This window comes from Falco punctatus (genome assembly GCF_963210335.1).
Source record: "Falco punctatus genome assembly, chromosome: 5".
Taxonomy (NCBI): Eukaryota; Metazoa; Chordata; class Aves; order Falconiformes; family Falconidae; genus Falco; species Falco punctatus.
This window is the reverse complement of record NC_137584.1, coordinates 54,385,963-54,406,135: the sequence shown is the minus strand read 5'-3', so window position 1 is coordinate 54,406,135 and position 20,173 is coordinate 54,385,963. Positions and strand designations below refer to the sequence as shown.

Here is a 20,173-nt window from a genome sequence, read left to right as displayed (position 1 = left end):
GAAAGCAGGTTTTGCCTTGAGATGTTCTCAGTTTTATTCCTGTATTGAACTGAGGAAGTCACGTCCACCCAGCTAGTGCCAGTAATTTCCTAGCCAAACTGCTTCAACCCTGACTTGAATAAGTAACAAGTTTTCCCTCTCCATTTCCTAATTCCGGTGCTTCACCTGATGGAAAATTACCCACTGAGCATGAGGCTGATCCAGATAGCTGGGATATTCTAGGAACACCAATCGTTGAGGTAAAAATTAATGAACTTTCTGGGCTTTGCCCATGACTAATCTCAGATACTTCAGAATATCAGGATCGAATATTTTGCATAGTTTATGATGGCAACAATGTCAGGAATAAAAAACAGATGGTGAAAACATAAACCAAATGGAGATTATATGCCTCTGAATGTCCACTTTAAAACAAACTCATTTTATCCAACTGTGATTCATTGTTTATTGTTACAAGATAGATTTGACTGATCATATTCTACTAACTGTGAAGCCTTTTGCACCCTAAACTTTGAGGAATATATCAGTTTGTTATTGTTGGTCTTGTTCTTTCTCTCGGCATGATTTTCCTCTCATCATGATGTTGGCTGCCACACAAATAGGAAAAGAGTAAATTGACTTCTGATTTTCCGGTTAGTTGGAGAGATTAGGATGTGTCTGAGGAGAGGTAGCTTTTGCAGCATAAAAGAGTCTGTATTTCAGTTAATTCTCTTGGAAAAAAGTACTTTCCAGCTTGGCTGGAAAGTCGTATATGGTCTGATTGAAAATGATACATAGACTTTGTTTATTTTTCACTTATTTTTCTAAGGCATTAAGGTTCTTTGATCACGCTGACTGCCTGGAGTTCCTTGCCAATAACTTTTGAGCACACTGGTAAGGATCAGTCCTTTTTGACAGAGAATATTACATTTATGAAGCAAATTGTGAAAAGAGAGGAGGAGGGAAGCCCTAGCAGAATGTCTGCACTACTAAAATAAACAATGCCAGAACCCAAGCCTGGACCCTGGCACATGGCCATGTATTCCAATAAATTGCTGGTATGGTCCCTGGCATGGTTGTGCCCCAAGCCACCTCTTGCTCTCCTAACAATTCCTGGAGGCAGTTTGGCTCAAGGCGTGAGCCCACCATCCCACCCTGCAACCTACTCCGCAGGAGTCTGGTTTATTCTGGAAGGCAGCAGAGTTTAACTGTGTGAGTATAAGCTCTGATTCCAGGGTCAGGGGAGATGTGTAAGCCCATTAAGTCTATTAAGATAAGTATTGCCTATTAGCTCTCCTACCTGGCTCTGGGTTTGCTCCCTTTGAGCCAAGCAGAAGCCAAGCAGCAGCAGCCCCGAGTTGCTGAGTGCACCCAGCACGCCTCAGCCCACTCTGCCTCTGGGCTTGGGTGGCTGGCAAACCAGAGGTAGACAATAGATGGGCAAAACCCATGTTTTTGCTATGATGAGCTGTAAGGTCATGGAAGAAATGGGAGTACTGCAAGAAGTCTTTCAGAAGGTGGGGGTCGATGGTAGATTTGTTGTGATGAAGGTGGGGACAGCTTGGAGAAAATGTCAGAAGCAAATTTGCAAAATGTTCCAGTGATGAAACAATATTTTTTTAATATTTTTCTTGTCATCCATGTCTGTATTATGTCTAAAGCTTTTTCTTCCTTTACGTCTGCAGGATCCGAGATCATTGCACTTATTTTAAACAGAGGTTAGTGCATGGATTAGGGCAAGGTCCTGCTGTACTTCCTTCACAGGCTAAATAGCACTTCAGTGGAAGTACTACTGCCTCCAGTTAAGCTGCTTTGTGCTACATATGCTCCATCCTCCAACACATGCATGCAGTATACACTCTATCATTGCAAAACCTAATTTCTCCCTCCCCTTTATACTTGTGACTTGCCTGCTTGGTGTATATTACTAGATCTGGGAGATATACCCCTCCAACGAATCCTGGCTGGAAATCAGGGCTGGTAACAACACAGTGTTGTGCTGAATGAATGATCTTTGGTATCGGAACCACACTGATAATTTGATCACGGTGCTCTGCCCAAACTTCTGCTCAGTGCTGATATCTGTGCTTTCTTGGATACCTCTGTATTTTATCACATTAAGCCATGTAGATTGAATCTAAGATTTTTCTTTACATATTATGAAGGCAAAACAGACCATTGTGGTCATCCAGTCTGACACTCATAAACAGCACAACATAACCCTTCAGACATGTTTAAATGATAATTTATTTGAACTAGGCTATTGAAAATATTCAGCTTTTATTTTAAAATTGCTAGTGATTGAAAGCCAATGACTTTGTCACAAGCTGTCCCAATGGTTCATTGCTTTCACTGTAAATTATCATAAATTATTTTCAGACTTAATTTCTGCAACTTCAGCTTCCAGCCACCAGATCCCATTCTCCATTTGCCTGCACTTAGCTGTGTTCACTAAGTACAAAATTGTATCTGTCACTGAGTCATCCCACAGACATCTCCTTGATAAGCTACACAGCCTGTGAGTGAGGCTTTACAAGTTTACCAGTCCCTTAAGTATTCAGAGCCTGTTCTCTGAACTCTATCCAGATTATCAACTTCTTCAATAAATCCTGAGCCAGACCCAGTGTTCCTGCAGTGGCTGTACAGTGCCAGATAGGAATTTGACATAATTGTCCTGCTCCTGGTGGATATTCCCCCCTCTACTCATCTAAGGATTGTCACAGCCATGTACAGGAGCTCATCTTCTGCTGGTTATCCTCCAGGACAACCAGCTTCTTTTCTAACTGGGTTCTTGCCAAGGCATCGCCTTTCCTTTAAATATGGCCTGCCTTCTTGCATCCTAGCTAGGGATGCAAATCACTTTACGTTGTCTGTATTAAAATGCACAGGATGGGTTCAACTTACCTAACTGTGAGAGGTCTACAGCATCTCTAGATTTCTTCTGTAACCACTTGTGAAAAATAGACACTTCTAGATAACTGAAGTAGGTCAGATGCCTATTTCTTTCCATCGCCTATAAAAGGAATCTGTGCGGCTTGCTCAGATGCAGATGTCTAAAGTTAGCAGAGAGGCACCCCAGACAGTACGTTAATTTGCAGTCAGCAGGCCAAGCCATCTGAATTGAATTCAGCCAGTGATATATCTCATTTATTAATCACCTGTCACCTTTATCACCTTCAAATAATCCGTTATTATCTTCCTCCAGGCAGTTGAGAGAAAATGTTAAATAACAAAGGGACAAAACCTGAGTTTAAGGCTCTCCAGCAGAAACACAACAGTGTAGGCAGTGTCTCTTATTGATACCTTGAGGTCTGTGTCCTGCTCCTGCATGGCTTTTAACTCTTTAAATGTGTGACTGTCAGTTTTGTATGGTTCCAGTTTCTGGTTCAAAATGGCAGTGCCAACTCAAATATCTTGATGGAGTCCACCATCAGCACTGTTCTTTACAATCCAGACTCTGCTCTCCTCAGCCTGTGCTCCTCAGATCAGAGCCACCGAGGTGATTATTTATCTTTAATCTGAGAGGCGTACAAGCTGGGTGTGGAGCTTGGACACCTGGGAAGTTGCGAGGGAAGTACTCGAGCCTATATATGTCTTTCTTCTCCTAGTACAGCAGCTTGACCGATGTCTTAATGTTTCTTTTTTTTTTTTTTTACTGGGTCAACTGGTGTCCTTGTTCATGTGTCCAGTGACAAACACCCACAGTCATGTAGAAATAGCAGAGGGCTGTAATTAAAGCAGACCCCTGAATGCAAGGCAGGTTCTGATGTGATGCAGAGGGAGACACATTGCCTTTCTGCATTAGCAGGAGCAAACTCAGCAGTTAACTTGGTGTCTCTAGTTCCGCACAGGCCCTATTCTGCTGAGAAACATCCTTATATCACTATGAGCTTTTGTTTAACTGCTGTAACTAAGACTTGCCTGCTGAGAACTGCCTGCTGAGTTAAACCCTGAAATCTCTGCTCGGTTCTCCTTTGTGGTCTTCCTCCACACAAAATGCCTTCTGACTTCAGCATATGTTTTGCTTTAACATTTCCAGATAAAGCCTGTTGCAGTAGTTGTACTCACGATCCTTTTAAGTGTCACTTTTAATGTTGTTGCTGGCAGTTCTTAGGCATTCCTTTTCAAAAAAAAAAAAAAAAAAAAAAAGGCTTCTTTAAAATATATATTCCTTTTATTTTTATAAGATGCCTGAAAAATACATGGCAGTGTGCAGCCCAGGGGAATAAAATATTTTAATGATGACTTCCAGAGAAATTTCTCCTTCTGCCTGCAGCAAACTCCATGGCTAAGGAGTGTGTGGCTGTTATGTGACAAGTGATTGGAAAGTCTATTCTCTAGTTTCCCCACGTAAACAAAATGCTTTCTCACAACTGTTACTCAGGTCAAAAGCAGCACTACTTGGCAAACAAACTTATCTTTAAGAACATTTGCTGGAAATGTTTATGCTTCGTTACTGAAAAGGAGACCAGGCACAGTGGTAGTATAGCACAGTGTACTGCTGCTGAGACTGGAGGGGGCCAAGTAGTAAGGGAGTGGCCCTTTACTATTTTCAAGCACATATTTGGGAAAAATGGTTCTTCCAAAGGCAAAATATTTGGTCTGTGCATGTATTTTATGGGCATTACAGAGAAATGATCTGTGCCAGGAAAGATCTGCAAGCAGGCTGAGCTGAGAAAAACACCATGTTTCCCCCACTTCATGTGCAGGAGAGCTACAGGGAAGGCGCCTGGGAGCCCTTTCCAGCTCATCTTGGCAGCACCACACTCCACATTGGTTCAGACACTGAGATTTCTGTGATGTAGTTTTTCTTTCCTTTCTCCTATGAGAACATGCCGTGTGCATACACGAAACTAGTGGGATGGGTGATTACTTTATGTGACCCATGCAAATACATGTCTTGATAGGAGGGGACTCGACAGTCTCTTCCAGCATTGACTTTGGTTTAATCTGGGCCGAGAAATGTCTCATTTTGGGAGGGAAGAAAAGTATTTTCCTGGAAGGTCAAATAGATATGTTCTTTAAATCCTTGGGGATTCTTTGTTCTATTTAGACATTTGGCAAGTGGAATCAAGCTCTGGTTCCTATTGGTTAATAAGCACAGCTTAGAAAATCACAATGAATTGAGTGCATTGCATAGGCATGAACCCACAGCATGGAATCTCCTTTTTTCAATTGAACAAGGTATCTATCCATGATAAATTTTAAAACTCCAGCATCTGTATCTGAAAATTTTAAGATATCTTTAACAACATATTTCTTCTCTAAGTGCTGTCTGACATACAAGAAGTTGGCCTTTGCAGGGAAACAGCATTTACAATTCCCCAAATTGTCTTTAGAGGAGCATTTTGCTAAACTGTATAGCATGTGGATCACATGGGTTTGTACAATAGATATTTAATGGCATATTTTGGGAATTGCTGCATAATTAAATCATGGGTTTGCTTCTCATAAAAGGTGATTATTTCATTTTCATGCCACCATGATCTCTGCTGCACTGTCACAGTTACTTTCTTTGTCTCATCCAGTTGTCTGGTATAAAGAGGTATGTGTTACCCTGTTGATCTATTCTAACGCCTAATGTTTCTTTAGATCCAGTAGCTGCTCAATAAGTGCATTTCTCCTGTTAGCTAGGATACATCTGATCTAACTGTCCATCTAGAGGTCTGGCATGGGATCCAAAACAGTTACTCAACAAGACCCTACGGGATGAAACAAATGGTGTCTTTGGGCAAAGTTATGTTGCAAGCAGAGCTGGAAAATATTAAATTTACCCAAAAATAGTGTCAGGGCCATGTGGGATCATGACCATTTGACAAATGTGACTCCTCCCACCCAAGTGTGAAAAGCAAAACCAAAACAAGTATTTTTTAAATTGAACTAAAACAGAAGGCAAAAGGAAGCTAATATATTGTGCATTTTCACACATCTGAATGCCTGCAATGGTGGGAAGCATTGTATACTTTGTACAGCATAAGCCTGACAAATGTGTTCTGTGAGTAATATTCAGATTTCATGAAAAAAAGCCCCTTGGTGCTGATGGAAAGATGGGGAGTGTAGATCCTGGACAGACCCACCCTGGACATCTCTCCAACTCTCTTAGCGCTCTGCCATGTGTTTTCATTATGTCAGGAGGCAGCCTGTCCTTTCAATACACTAAATGGCATTTGGGTTTTGTTTTGTTATTTGCCAGTAAGAATCAACAAGTTCTTTTAATTCCTAGATAGGTAGTTATAAATTCCTCAGGTTACTGCTTTAATTTCTGAGGGTGAGGCCAAGTGTGTAATATGCAAGTACTCTTCTAACCGTAGCCCTTGTGCTGCAGTAACTTTTGTTGTCTGTTTACAGTAGCTGCTGTGCTTCCCTTTGATAATGCTATCCTGTAACCATCTGCATTGCTCCCCCCATACCCTAAGGTAATGTTAAATATGTCTGTACAACAACTGGCTTTTTGTTCTCGATTAACCTCTGCTTCCAGATATCAGTAAATGTTGCTGCAGTAATCACTATTACACCCCTACAAAGCATTTGCACCTGTGGTAACTGAACATTCGTGGGTTAGTCAGTTCACTGATTTTTAAATGAACAAAACCTGCTTGGGACATAGTAATTTCTGGCTTACAGCCATGCTTTCCTGTTTGGGTACAGCTGTCTTGTGGGTGAGAAATGTCATGATTGTGGGTCGTTTTCCCCTTGATGTTATCATCAATGAAAGAGGCTCAAGATGCAAAATCGTGCTATAACCTAGAAAAACTGGCTGGGTAGGACAGCAAAGGCGAAGAGCTACAAAGTTCAGCTTCAGTACTCAAAAATCTTTTGCAAAAGAAATTATGCAGTTGATTTTTCAGGGAATCAGCACAAAAACCTGGTTTCCTCCTGCAATGCTAGGGGAAAGACGGCAAAGGAGATTCCCTGTTCCCCTACCCTGTACTTTGGCCCTGCGTGAGTAGGTGCAATGCTTGCCTGGCCTCCCTCCACTTCAGTGAAAAAGGCTGAATTGCTCCCAAGCATGCAAGGACCGGAGCACTGTTGTTATCCTAGATGGCAGTGGATTCTCCGATTTTTCAGGTGACCGATCTTCCTAAAGGACAAGGATATACACAACAGACAGCACATGCATGAACAGTAGGACTGAGGCCTTTTGGGAAAAGTATCACATAAACCTTCATTCAAAATTCAAGCTGGCATTTCCCTTCCTTACTCGCATTTTCCCCTCTCACGCTTTTAGGAATCAAGACGGTGTGCCCTGAGAGCCCCTTGGCTTTGCAGGGCTGTTTTCCCCCAGCCCTGAGCATTAGCTACGCGGCCACTGCTGCTGGCTGCAGCTGGCATTCAGCTCCTGCCGCGTTACCTGCTGCAGCTGGGAGCTGGCGGAGGTGGTGGCGGCTGCTGCGGCGGCTGTCCTGGCTGCTCTTCTCATCCTCCCCTGCTCTCATCGTCCGGCTCTGCTGGCCGAGGTCCTCTGTGCTCTGGCCAGGTACCATTGCCACCCCCTTTGCACCTTGGGGCAGGAGCACTTCACAGGGCAGCGGTCCTTCCCAGGCCAGCGAGGAAAGCACAGGTTATTTTCCTCATGGCAACAAGTTGCTGAAGCTGGCTGAAACCAAATGCAGACCACAAAGTGGTTTGTGAACAACTTTGTTGCTATTTCAGAAGGCTTTGCCCTTTGCAGTGACACAGGCTGTTGCTATTCTTGGGAGCCTATTGCAGGCGAGGGGAGGGCCGTCTGTCGGAAGTATTGCTTTTGCTTTTTAACAAATAGTTGGAGACATCAGACGTCCACGCACAGCTCGATGCACATTCCTTACCCATTAGCTTAAAGGGTCTCTCTCTCTTTCCCCCTTTAACTTTCCTCTTTAACTCCTCTCTCTGGTGTTCACAAGCACAGGTTTTTAACGGAGAAGGCACACAGAAGGGGAGGATTTGAAGTGTTTGCTGTGTCAGCTGAAGTTAGGGCACTGACACACACACGGCATTGCTTCATTCTTGTAAATTGTGAGCAAGTTGTGGTGAGAAACAGCAGAGAGGAAAAAAAGCCATGGCAGCCCATCACAGTCTGTGACACTAGTGTCAGGAATTTTCACAGCATAGATGAACATATTTTACCAGCAAATTAAAGGCAAGCCACCCTCTCTCCATGACAATTATTTGTGGGAAAACTGAGACTGTCTGAGCTATATTGAGTCAAAAGCTTAACTTTGAGAGCTGCTAGGAGTCACTGCATCCCTACTAGCTTTCGTGGAAGCAGTGGCTATAGGCTGGACTGCAGTGGTGGGGAAAGCTACCATGGGTGAAGGCAACCTGCCTACTGGGGCTGCCTGCCACATCCTGGTCCTGGTCCTGGTCCTAGTGCAGGAGCCTCTGAGCACTCTCAGCAGACCCACGGGCCTCAGTGAGGCAAGTTGTCCAAACTATCCCCAGTGGGAATTGCTGTTGTATAATGTGGCAATGTTGCAGGCTTCTTGTTTGTGCTCTTTTTCATTACTTGCTGTTTTATCTTGGTTGTTTTTGTTTTAATACACTAATGCCTGCAGATAGTATGGGAGCGAAGGCAGAGGTGGAAAGTTGGTAGATTCTGCAGTATTCCCAGGAAGAATTACTAAACATTTTTCCTTAAGTAGACTGGGCATGATACACCCTTTATTGGTGTTTGCTTAAGAAGAAACATTTGACAAACGACACTGTAACTGCCCTGGCTGACGGCTGCCTTCACTGTCAGCTTCAGATGCTGGAGCACCAGGGATGCCGTGGGGGCACAAGTTCCAGTGGGGAGTTTGGTTTTGGCAGTGCCTTTGGCGTGGAGTTAAACGAGTCAGGCTAGCTCTACTCGCATGTGTAACATACTTTCTATGTGAAATGTTCACCTGTCAGGCGGTACAGGATGCTCTAAAGGCTGTTAACAAATTCTTGTGGCATCCAGACGGGTGTTGTTTCCTCATCGGGTATGTGCAAAAAATGATGTCAACTTCTAAAGAAATTATTCAGATGTTTTGTGAAAAAATGAGTGGCTGCTTAGGCTGGGGAAGGAAAAGAAATTTTTTCAAAGATTAAACTCAGCTGCTACAAGATTCCTCTGATACAATGTAGTGTGTAACTGACCTCCTCTAACAGCCCACACCTCAGATAACCCACAGCTCTGCCCAAGTGCCTGCTCTCTGGAAATGCAGCTAACTCCATAGCTACACACTTGTTCCCACTTCCCAAATGCCCTTCTATGTAATGGTCCTGGAGAAGTCAGTGAACTACTGAGAGGCCCACAGCAGCTTGCTGGGGAGCAAAGCCAAAGCTGTGCTCCCAGACATGTGGCCCTGGGGGATGCTCCGGGGTTCACTCCTCCTGCCAAGAGCTGCTGCCTGGGAGATGCTGACCCCGAGGCAGTGACCCACTGCCTGCTAAGGAGCTGAGAGAAAAAGAGAGTTCAGTTCAGGCTTTAGCTGAATGTCAGGTTCATCTTCACAGAGAGTGGATGAGAGGTCCTCCAGGCACTCGGCGAGGTCTGGCAGAAGGAGGGTATGTTTGTAAGGGGGAATGCCTGGTAGGAAGTGAGGCATCCTGAACAGCCTGCACTGACGATGGACTTCCCCCATCCCATGCTCTCTTTGCACTGAGGTTATTCAGTTATTCTCAACTGTTAGGTTTGTACATGTGGAGTTGCATAAGGTTCCATGTGGAAAATCTGTCTCATCCTTAGGTAATCAGATATGCAAGAATTGAAAACTTGATTTTACTATTAGCTTTTGCCACCCAGCTGACAGGAGGCCGCTTTGCTGAAATAGGGACCACTGTGTAAAATTATTGAGACAAGCTTGAAGTGCAGCATTGGTGGGACTGGAAGTATCCGTCACTCCTCCTTGCATTTGTGAAAAACGTTTACAGCTTTTATTTGTCCCCTCATTCCCCCAGTTCCACCCAAAACTGATTTTGTAAATCTTTTCAAAGACAGCCTGGGTAGGCGCCTCCGCTCTTGTCATACTTGCAGAGTGTCCTTCTTCAGCTGTGACCTGATTCGGACTCATCAGCTACAGGGTATAATTTTGATGGAAGTAAGTGATGCAATGCAACTGCAACCCTTTCTGTTCAAAAAAACCCTAAACTAAATGTAGTCCTCCAACTAAATATACTGATTATGTATACTATATGTATATATGTATACAATAAATATATGATTATGTATAGCTGCTGGCATCTATATGCTTTGGGAGAACTTAAAAGCTTGTCAGGAATGGCACCTTCCCTTGAACAAGCAGTATGCTACGCCCAGGAGTGAGTAATAAAAAGAAAAGGCTGCTTTTCGTCAAGTTCCCAAATCCTGTGATTTTAAGTGATGAATTTTAAGTGAATGCAACAGTGTATTTAATTCCTTTTCTTTTAATAGGAAAAAAGGTATTTCAGACAAAGAGTAGGATTTCTTTTAACTGGCATTCAGTTTAAACCTGGCATTCAGTGCTACCTACGTTCCCTTCAGAAGCCAGAGCCTAGACTGATTTTTAAATGTTTACCTACTTGTTTACTTAGAAATCCAGCAGACTAACCTTATAAAAATAAAGGCCAAATAACTCATTTTTCTCCCTAGTTCTGCCTTTATTTCACAGTATCTCTGCCAGCTGAAACAGAACAGTGGTTTAACTTTGACCCCTGTGGTAACCTCAGGAGGTACCTGGCTTTCATGGATGGTAAAGCAACCAGTACACAGCATAAACCATAATGGCCAGACAAAATATGAAGGAAGACATCGTCATTCGGGAACTTGTGTTTGGGCTGCCCAGAGGTCAGTGCAGCCTTGTAGTGCTGTGCTGCAGGTGCTGCAGAGGTACCAGGGGGCTTCCTGGGCTTTGACCTGCTCCCCGAGTTACATCCTATGCCAAACACACCATATCAGGGCAATAAGGTCTTAGGGAAAAACATTCCCGCTAAGTGGAAATGTGCCATATTTTATCCTGAGATCTGCTGCTTGGCCTGGCATTGGTTTGAGGGGTGTTTTGCAGCGTCATCAGTGGCCAGGTGATAGTGAAAAGCCACAGCTCAGCAGGTGCAAGAATCTGTTTCCACAATTGTGGCTGAAAAACTGAGGCATTGGTGTTATTGGTGTTAACTGGCATTAACTGGCATCCCAGAACAGGAAGGAACTGGAAAAAAGCTGGTTCCAGCCAGTGAAAGCAAACAGAGAGAGGGAAAGCAAACAGCCTGTGCTGTTTCTGCTGCCAAGGCAATCGTAAAGGGATCTTGTGAAACGCAGCAACTGTGAAAACCTTTACCTGTGGCTGGTGGCCACAGGGTCCTGGTCCCACAGCCCTGTACCCTCTCTGTTTTCCAGCAGAAATAAACAGGCAGGTAAACAAGCAAAACTCCAGTACAACAGACATGAGCAGAATAAGGAGAAAGAAAAGGGAGTGTACTTCACTGCTTTTCAGTTCTCTGTTCTTTTCCTCTTGCTGCCCTGCCGATGTATGCTGTTGAAAGAGCCTCTTGGCTCATGCTGGGCCTGAGAGAGAGAAGCGTCAACGAGAGCAGGGGCACAGGGGCTGCTGGAGTTTGCAAGGTGGGAAAGGCTTGCACCCGCTCTGCCCCTCTCACTGCTGCCTGGGAAGGGAGTCAGTCCTGCTGAACCCCGGGCGGCAGGGGGAGGTGGGGGGTGGGTGGGGGGTGGGGGTGGGAAATGGTCCAGAAGGCAAAAAGTCCCAAATGCCGCGATAGGCAAATAGCTTCATGACGTTCCAAAGAGTATGAGCCCAAGCTCCACAACTGTGCCATGTGAGGCTGGGCAGGTCATGCACTTCAGGAGAAAGAATTGTGGAAAAGATTAAAAAGCCAAAAGCAGGAAAGGATCAGGAGACAAGGCAGGGCTATGAGTGTAACACCGTCGTGGGATTCTCCTGTCAGTTTTGTCCACATGCAGTTGACAAGAAATAATATTTTCTGATATTTTCTCAATTCCTTGCTTTCAAAATTGACCAAAGAGTTTATAATTAAAGGCATGATTAGGCTAGAAAAAGAAGGTAAGATATTCAATGAAATTGCTGAATAATCTGCCTGGAAAATGTGAGGCTGAGGTGGGCATTCCTTCTAAAATCTCTGGTCTGGTCATGATTTGTGTTTGTCTTTGTTTCCAGTGATCTAATAACTCACATTTGAGCCTGTGGAGAGACAGGAAAGTTGGCATTAAGCCAACAGGAATTAATTAAGAGCTGAAGGGCTTTCTCAATAAGTTTTCTTAGGCCATTTTTATCAGAGTTGGAGTAAAAAAGGTCTTATCTCCCTGTAGATTTTATGACTCTCAAAAGAAGATAGTGGAAATCTTGCAATTAATTTTTTAAAATACAGAAATAAAGCTTTTCAGCAAAACTATGGAGAGGATTTTCTTGACGTGTCAGCTGAAGTTATGTTTCTGGCATCTATGATCCCCAAAATTTGCTCTCAGAACTAGTAGTTCACCATTTGCAGAAGAGGCTCATAAAATAGCCAGCCTGGGACAACATGAGGGAGGCTGGGAGGACAAAAGAAGGAAAGAGACATGGAGAGAAAAGAAAAAAATGGAGCAGGTGGTGGTTTAACCTTGGCTGGACACCAGGTGCCCACTACGGCCACTCTGTCACTCCCCTCCTCAGCTGGACAAGGGAGAGAAAATATAATGAAAAGCTTGTGGGCCAAGATAAGGGCAGGGAGATCACTCAGCAGTTACCGTCATGGGCAAAACACGCTCGACTTGGGGAAATTAATTTAATTTATTACTATTCAAATCAGGGTGGGATGATGAGAAATAAAACCCAAATACTAAAAAACACCTTTCCTCTCACTCCTCCTTTCTTCCTGGGCTTAACTTTACTCTTGATTTCTCTCCCTCCTCCCCCCAAGATGTGCAGGGGGACAGGGAATGGGGATTGTGGTCAGTCCATCATACGTTGCCTGTGCTGCTCCTTCCTCCTCAGGGGGAGGACTCACTCCTCACCTTCTTCACCTGCTCCAGCATGGAGTCCCTCTCACAGGAGACAGTGCTCCATGAACTTCTCCAAGGTGAGTCCTTCCCACAGGCTGCAGTTCTTCACACACTGCTCCAGTGTGGGTCCCTTCCACAGGGTCAAAGGTCCTGCCAGCAAACCTGATCCAGTGTGGGCTTCCCACAGGTCACAGCCTCCTTTGGGCATCCCCCTGCTCAGGTGTGGGCTCCTCCACAAGCTGCAGGTGGCTATCTGCTCCACCATTAACCTCCATGGGCTGAGGGGGACAGCCTGCCTCACCATGGCCTTCACCACAGGCTGCAGGGGCATCTCTGCTCCAGTGCCTGGAGCACCTCCTGTGCCTCCTTCACTGACCTGGGTGTCTGCAGAGCTGTTCTTCTCACACAGTTTCACTCCTCTCTTCCGCTGCAATTTGTGCCCAAGTATTTTTTTTTTTCCTTCTTAAATACATTATCCCAGAGTTGCTACCACCATCACTGATGGCCTTGGCCTTGACCAGCTGTTGGCCTGTCTTAGAGCTGGCTGGCATCGGCTTCATCGGACATAGGAGAAGCTTCTAGCAGCTTCTCATGGAAGCCACCCCTGTAGCCCTCCCCACTACCAAAACCTTGAAATGCAAACCCTCTGCAGAGCAAAAACCCCAAGAAAAATGTACCATTTATTCCAGAAAAAAGTACCAATCTAAAAAAGCACAAGTAGCCTTTCCCATTAGTGTTGATGCATTGACACCCACACTCAAGGGGGGAAACGTGCCAAAATTCCAGTCACAGAGCAATGAAAACTAGATGAAAAAGACAGAACTATCTCAAGGAAGTGAAATGATCCATCCTTGAGGAACTATGAATATAGAGAAGATAATTGTTATTATTGTTGTGCAGCAAATGAATTGTAATTTAACAGTCAGCTTTGCAAAGATGCTTTTTATAAATGCAAGATAAATTTCATAAGCGCAATATTTAGGCTATGCCATTTGTGTAATTTTGCAAATGAATAAACTCTAAATACATCAATAAATGGATAATACTAAGTGAATAAATAATACGGTCTGATGTCCTATAGCAATGTCTTGACAGAACTGAGAACACAAGTTTCCTCATTTTGAGTCCTGTGGTTTCTTACTAAGTCATTCTCTTTCTGTTTTGTTCTTAGTTTTTGAGAGGCACTGATTTATACCAATGTATTTCATCTGACTTTAAAAAACTCTTTTCTTAGAAAAGTTCTTGACCCCTTCTGACAGAACAAATAATAGATACAGTCCAGAGCTCATTGCACTTCACAACTCCCTCCAGGGTCTGAAAAACACCTGCTGACTCACTGCACAACCATTTATTGCTGCTGCTCTTCTGTTAGCATCTTCTTTAAAAGTACTCTAGGGTCAGCAACATTAATGTTTTGGCAAAAACTTAAAATCAAACTGAAGGTAAGAATTGGAGGGTGGAAAGTACAATACAAAAAGAATTGAGCTGTGAAAACAAAATAAAAACTCAATTTTACTTCGGGTATCTACTTTCATGTCAGTGTAGCCTTTCCATCAAAGAAAAGGAAAGGTCTTCTACTCTCTGGGTAACCTGAAGGGCCACTTGTAATAGTTACTCAATAATCTGTCTGTGGTTTGCCATCACACACCGTTCTTTCCTCTTTGTTTCAGATATTTCATGTGTACCTTTTTAAAATAAACCATAGAAACAGCAGCCCCATACATTTTAAAATTGTCCATCTGAAATAAAATCGGGAAGCAGTGATAAATGAGAGCCACAAAGTTTAGTAAAAATGCCTGTACAAATTTTACTCAGTTCATTATCTTGTGGGAAATAGCAAACTAGTTTCAAAAACTGAAGGTTTTTATGGGATTGATTTCTTTCTTACCTGCCTTTGATATAACTTTCTGGATCAGTGGAGAAAACCCAGTATGAACCAGTAAGAGGGTATCAAAACTACCTTTCAAATGTCTTTATTAACACCCAGTACACTGCTTTGTGTGATTGGAGTAATTTCAACCAGCTACTTCACTGGCACAGGCTGAACTCGAGAAAGCATCTCAGGAAGATGGAGGGAGGGAACTGTTAGCGCATGGCCCTGATTTCTCACTTTGCTTCCACCATAAGTGTGCTGTCACCTATATGGTGCAGCGCCTGCCAGTGCACAGTGCCAGGGCAAGGGCTGGGCCTGGAGCAGCCAGTTAGTAATGTCACCCGCTGCCTGAGATCAGACAGTTTTTAGGAATTTCCAAACAAGGTGCCAAAAATGGAAGCCCTTTAGAGCACTGCGCAGTGGAAAAGGTTTTGCTCTTTTGTCGTGTGATGAATTGTTAAAAATGTGTAGGCTGAAATTCCTTTTGCCTGTTCCAATTAAGAAAATGGATGTATATTGCTAATAAAAATGTGAGCTGCTGAAGTGGTTTGGGTTTTTTTTTGTTGTTGCTGGGAAACATTTTCTCCCGCAAGGAATATGTCAGTCACACAGGAAATGCAGTCATTCTCATGGTTTTAATTATTTCCACTGAGAAAGTGTTTTGTTTTCTCCTGAAAATTGTGTTGTTGCAAAAATAAACAACTAAATGTCATTAATGCTGTGCTTCAAATTCTTGCTGTTTTTTGACCACAGCTGGCAGCCTGAAAGCAGTTTTACATGCATTCATTAATACCAAATGTCTGGGTAAAGCTTTCCAAAGTCCATCAAAATTTTCAGATCACTGCAGGCAAGCAGCAAATGAAACCAGCCTCCAATGTACAGGTCATTTTGTGTTCACCCAGTAGGTGTGAAAAGATAAGCAGTGTACAATTCTGCAATGCAAATGAAAACTTTAAGACATCCATTCTCAGAATTGTTACCTGGGTTCACTAACAGTCAGCAAAGACAGTCTTCAATGGACGATGTATGTCCAGAGGTGTCCAGGGGAAATTTGGTTTGACACCATCATTCCCCTTCACAGCAGGAGACACTGAAAGCTCAGCGGGTAGAGTGACAGGTCTGGTATCACTCAGGACAACACAGGAGAGGCTGTTTGGAAGAAACAAAAGATTTCTGCCCCAGAATCCTTCCCTGCCTCTGTACTTACCAAAATCCCATCTTTTGAAATACAAGCAGGGGAAATACTACACTGGCAGTGCATTGACAGGGAGGTGGCAGCAAGGTTTCCTTCCCCCACCACACCAGCCCTGCAGGGCAGGTGGGCACTTTGCTGGCAGAGAGAGGCCGGAGAGGAAACTGTTCATTTGCTTTCCACTTAAAAAACCAAAAGACATTTTCTCCCAGTCGCTATGAGGAGGGAGTGAAGGCCATTTGGCCACCAGCTCTCCAGCCCCTTGCACCATCCGATACATCTCCTGAAGGAGATCCACAGGCTGTGCCTGTGTGGGCAGTAGCCGCTTTGCTATCAAACACAGACTGGTTGGGTGTGCACATGTGGAACACTCAGGACCTCCTTGTGGAGGAAACCCTCAGTGGGGTCACGGCCTCAGAGGCAATCCCTGACGCACACCCTCCAAAAACACTTGGTGCTGGTTGCAGCCCACTGCAGTTCAGGGGCTGGCATTTGCTCTTCAGTTGTTTGCGGTTTTATTTGCTTTTTTAAAAGCCCAAGGTACATATCACCTCTGGCAGAGCTGATTTAGTGATCTCCAGGGTAGAAGCAAACCCTCTCCTGTAATTTTCTGTTTAGTGTACCAGCACGATTTTTACAAAGGACTTTCCCGAGCTGCTGAGGACTACAGCCTGGGGGCTGGCACCGCCTCCCTCCCCTCTGCTGGCACAGGCAGACACAGCCTTGTGAGAAGGCAGCTGCCCCTCCATCACCAAGATCCCTGTCATCCCAGCACAGCTGCTTGGCTGACTTCTGTGAAACAAGAGACCTTAGCATCAGGACTTGGACTTCTCCAAAGATTACAGAAGTCCTGGTGCACACATTTGGCTTCTCCATAGTGTAGACTGCCAGCCTATGAGCAACCCCATTCAGCAGACACTCTCCTCTCCCCATTCTCATTCAGATTCAGACTCCATGCTGCTCAGTTTGGCTTAGACCTCTCCATTTCAGACTAATCACTGAAGGATTAGTTGTTTAAGTTCACACTGATGAAAGAGGCATCGGCAGAGGCCAAGGGGCTGTCAGCGGTACAGCACATGCTATGTGGGAGACACACCATGCCCTGAAAAGCAACCGCACTGCCTCTGAGCAGAAATGCCCCCGAGGAAGGGGGGTGTCTGAGATCGGGTTCACAGCAAGCAAGGTGCACACAATGCTTTAGCCTTCCAATACAGCTTCTAACACAGTTTTGTAGTTAGCTGTTGTAAAGTTTAGCTCTTGGTAAGGACTTTTCTACTGTGGACATAGTGCACAAGAAAGTTTTTTGTGTGTGTAGAGTCATAGGTAGGAGTTACTGACTCAGCTGAAGGTTATTTTCATACCACAAAAAGTAATCAGAAACTCCAGAGTAGCAGTAGGGCAGCTGCTTAGTTGCAGCTACTTTTATGAGAGCAAGGGAACTTGCTAGTTTCTTCCTGGCTCCTTTGTGAAAGTAAAAGACCCATTTTCCTTCTCCAGGATCATCACAGAAAGGTCACACCAATCTCACCAACTTTCGGGGAAGCTGGTGAGGAGTTCTGGCACTGCCTTCAACTTCTACCACTCCAGACAGGGAACATTTCCCTCATGCTCCACCTTCTCCACATCTTACCCTCTCCTAGGCAGTGATCAATACACACTCCACCACCTAAAGAAAAGCCACTTCTTCCCCATCTGTGTTCTCTTGAATTGCACCTTGACTTTTTGCAATGGGTCTGCCCTCTCCTGAAGGACAGCTCTGAAATTTCAGTTGTACTCAGTGAACATCTTCAAAAGCCCCATCGCATACCCACTCATACTTTCTTACTTCCAGTTCTCTGACCATGACTTCTCCTCTCCCTGAGCCCACCCAAGGGGGCAGAGCAGCTTCAGCAGTGAGGAGGGAAACACAGACCTTCTGCTCCCTTCTGAAGAAAGTTGCAGTCTGCTGCAAGACATCTGACTTTGAAACTGCTCTCCCTGTAGTTTTGAGGTTTTTGTGACTAACAACATATTTAAACATATATATCCATATTTATCATTGTAGGGTTTGACTCCCTTGCCAATTCTAAAAGCAAATACACTTGAGCCAGCTCTCAAACTCTTGGACACATGCCACTGAAATCAGAGGCAACAGGTTAAAGTGCCTAATTCCTGGAATCTTATGGTTATCATGTCTACACATCCCACCCTCTCAGTTGTAAAAACTTAAAAGCCTGGGTTAGTTGAGCTTCATTCATAGAAATTCAAGAATGACAATATGAATATAAATAACTCAGCATCTTTTATTTTTTAAAAAAACATGTTTTCTAAGCCAGTCTTTTGATTTTGATTTTCTGAAAGGCATATGAAGTGTTTAACATTTCATCTTCAGCTTGAATGTACATGACGTTAAAATTGCAGAGGAGGAGCAATTTTATGGGTAGAGGAAATTTAATCCTTCAGGATTGTGACTGCAGGATGGCTGGAACAGTCCAGCCCTTGCACCATTGACATGGATGGGGCAGCAGTGGGCACATACCCTAGGGACCATGCTCGCATGTGCATCACCTTTGCAACACCCCCCTGAAAGTTGGGGTTTCAATTTGCCAGTGAGAAGGGAGGGCCTGAGCACAGCCTGAAACCACTTCATTCACCTGAAATCCTCCCTCCAAGTGACACCCATGCCAGTAGCAAGCTAGAGCAGTGAGGGCTGGGGGGGACAGCTGCAATGGTGTTCCACTGAGCTGATATCCTGCCTATGTCTGTTTGGAGGTGTTGAGGCCTCAGGGCAAGAGCAGAGTCACCTTCATCAAAGTTTCAGCCTCTTCTTTGTTAGATTCTGCATCCTCCCAGGTAATAGGTGGCATGGAACAAATGGAATTTGGAGGGAGCTTCTTGGAGTAAAAGCGAAGCAGCTACACTGCACTGCGTTGTTCTGCACAGTCATTGCAGGGGGCCAGGCTTACACCCAGGGTATGGGTTCTTCAGCCTGCTGGAGCTGCACAGGCTGCCATTGCAACAGTACAGCAGTGATTTACTCTCAGATTTGGCATGGCTGCTTTCAGAGACTTCCTGCATCATTCCATCCCTCCAGCTTAGTTTCCAAGTGACTGGTGGATCAAACTGAGGTTTCATTGCTGTAGGTTGCTGTGAGTTCAGAAAGCAGAGACCTCTGGGCAGCCCACCAGGCCAGGAGCCACCTGGTTCCCTGTAACCGTGGTTCCTGCCTGGGCTGCACCACTCTGGGAAATAAGAAGGTGAGGACCAACTCACAGCTGTCTCAGGAACAGCTTGTGTTGTGCCTCTCCCCACTCTGGCCCCCTTAACTGAGCAGGGAAAGGAAACAAACAGCTTCCCCTGTTTAAGCTGAGCATCCTGATGTCTCTCATACATGTGTTCTTCATGTTTGAGTACTGTATGGGTTTATTTCATGCACAAGGGCACCTGGAAACACTATTACAAAGGACAGTTACGTGGCAGTTGGGAAATCCCAGAAACAGACAGTATTCATACCTCTGTAACTCAGCTCTTTTGTGTACATGCACAATACATTGTTTAATATCTTTATTGTATAGTTGCTTTTGCATGCGCTCACCTTGTTCAGTACACAGAGCAGATAATGTTTAGTTAATAATCGTTAGGAGGTCTGTGTTACATCAGAGCTCGACTGCAAAACCACAGACATTGCTGCCGCCCTTTTAACCTACAGTGCTAGTCAGTATTTTGATTTTGTTTGGTTTTCTCCAGTCTAAGGTACTAACCTTGGAAATTGAGATAATTGTCATGGTGAACAGTTTCTCTATAAAATGCTAGATGGTACTGTAATATATAAGATTTTCATAAGCCTGAATTAATCTACCCTCACAACATGCCAATAAGATGAGTGGATAGCATTATCTCTGCATTAGGGTTGAGGAACTCAGATGTATCATTTTAAGTCCAAAAGCTTCCCTTGAATTTGGATGCCCAATCTGAGAAACCTAGGATCTGTCCTTGTCATTTAGTATTAAACAAGTGTTAATACATATAAAGGCAGTTACCATTGACGTTGTTCACACTTGAGAGTCTTGAACACAGCTGAAAATAAAGCTTCAGCATGTCAGATCATGCAAAGAGGAAAAAATAAGTCTGACAGCATCCTCTGTAGGCCATCTAGCCCATCTTCCTGTCCTAAGAAAAGGTCAGCTATCTCAGTCTTCCCTGGGTGTCCCTATTG

The 20,173-nt window shown here is 44.2% G+C and overlaps 1 protein-coding gene across 3 annotated transcripts in view; it reads right to left on the bottom strand.

The window, feature by feature from the left end:
* Nucleotides 1–13,037, bottom strand: part of SLC2A12 (solute carrier family 2 member 12) — a 37,408-nt gene extending 24,371 nt beyond the window's left edge. The window contains exons 1-2 of one of the 3 annotated variants that reach the window (XM_080388360.1): nt 7,331–7,459; nt 2,884–4,099 (exon numbers count right to left, since the gene is read on the bottom strand). In XM_080388360.1, coding sequence (XP_080244486.1) covers nt 2,884–2,989 — 106 coding nt within the window. In that variant the 5' untranslated portion in view covers nt 2,990–4,099; nt 7,331–7,459. Of the gene's footprint in view, nt 1–2,883; nt 4,100–7,330 lie in introns of all 3 variants that reach the window. The other 2 variants (XM_080388359.1, XM_080388358.1) reach the window with 2 other exon arrangements.
* Between the last annotated feature and the right edge of the window lie 7,136 nt (nt 13,038–20,173).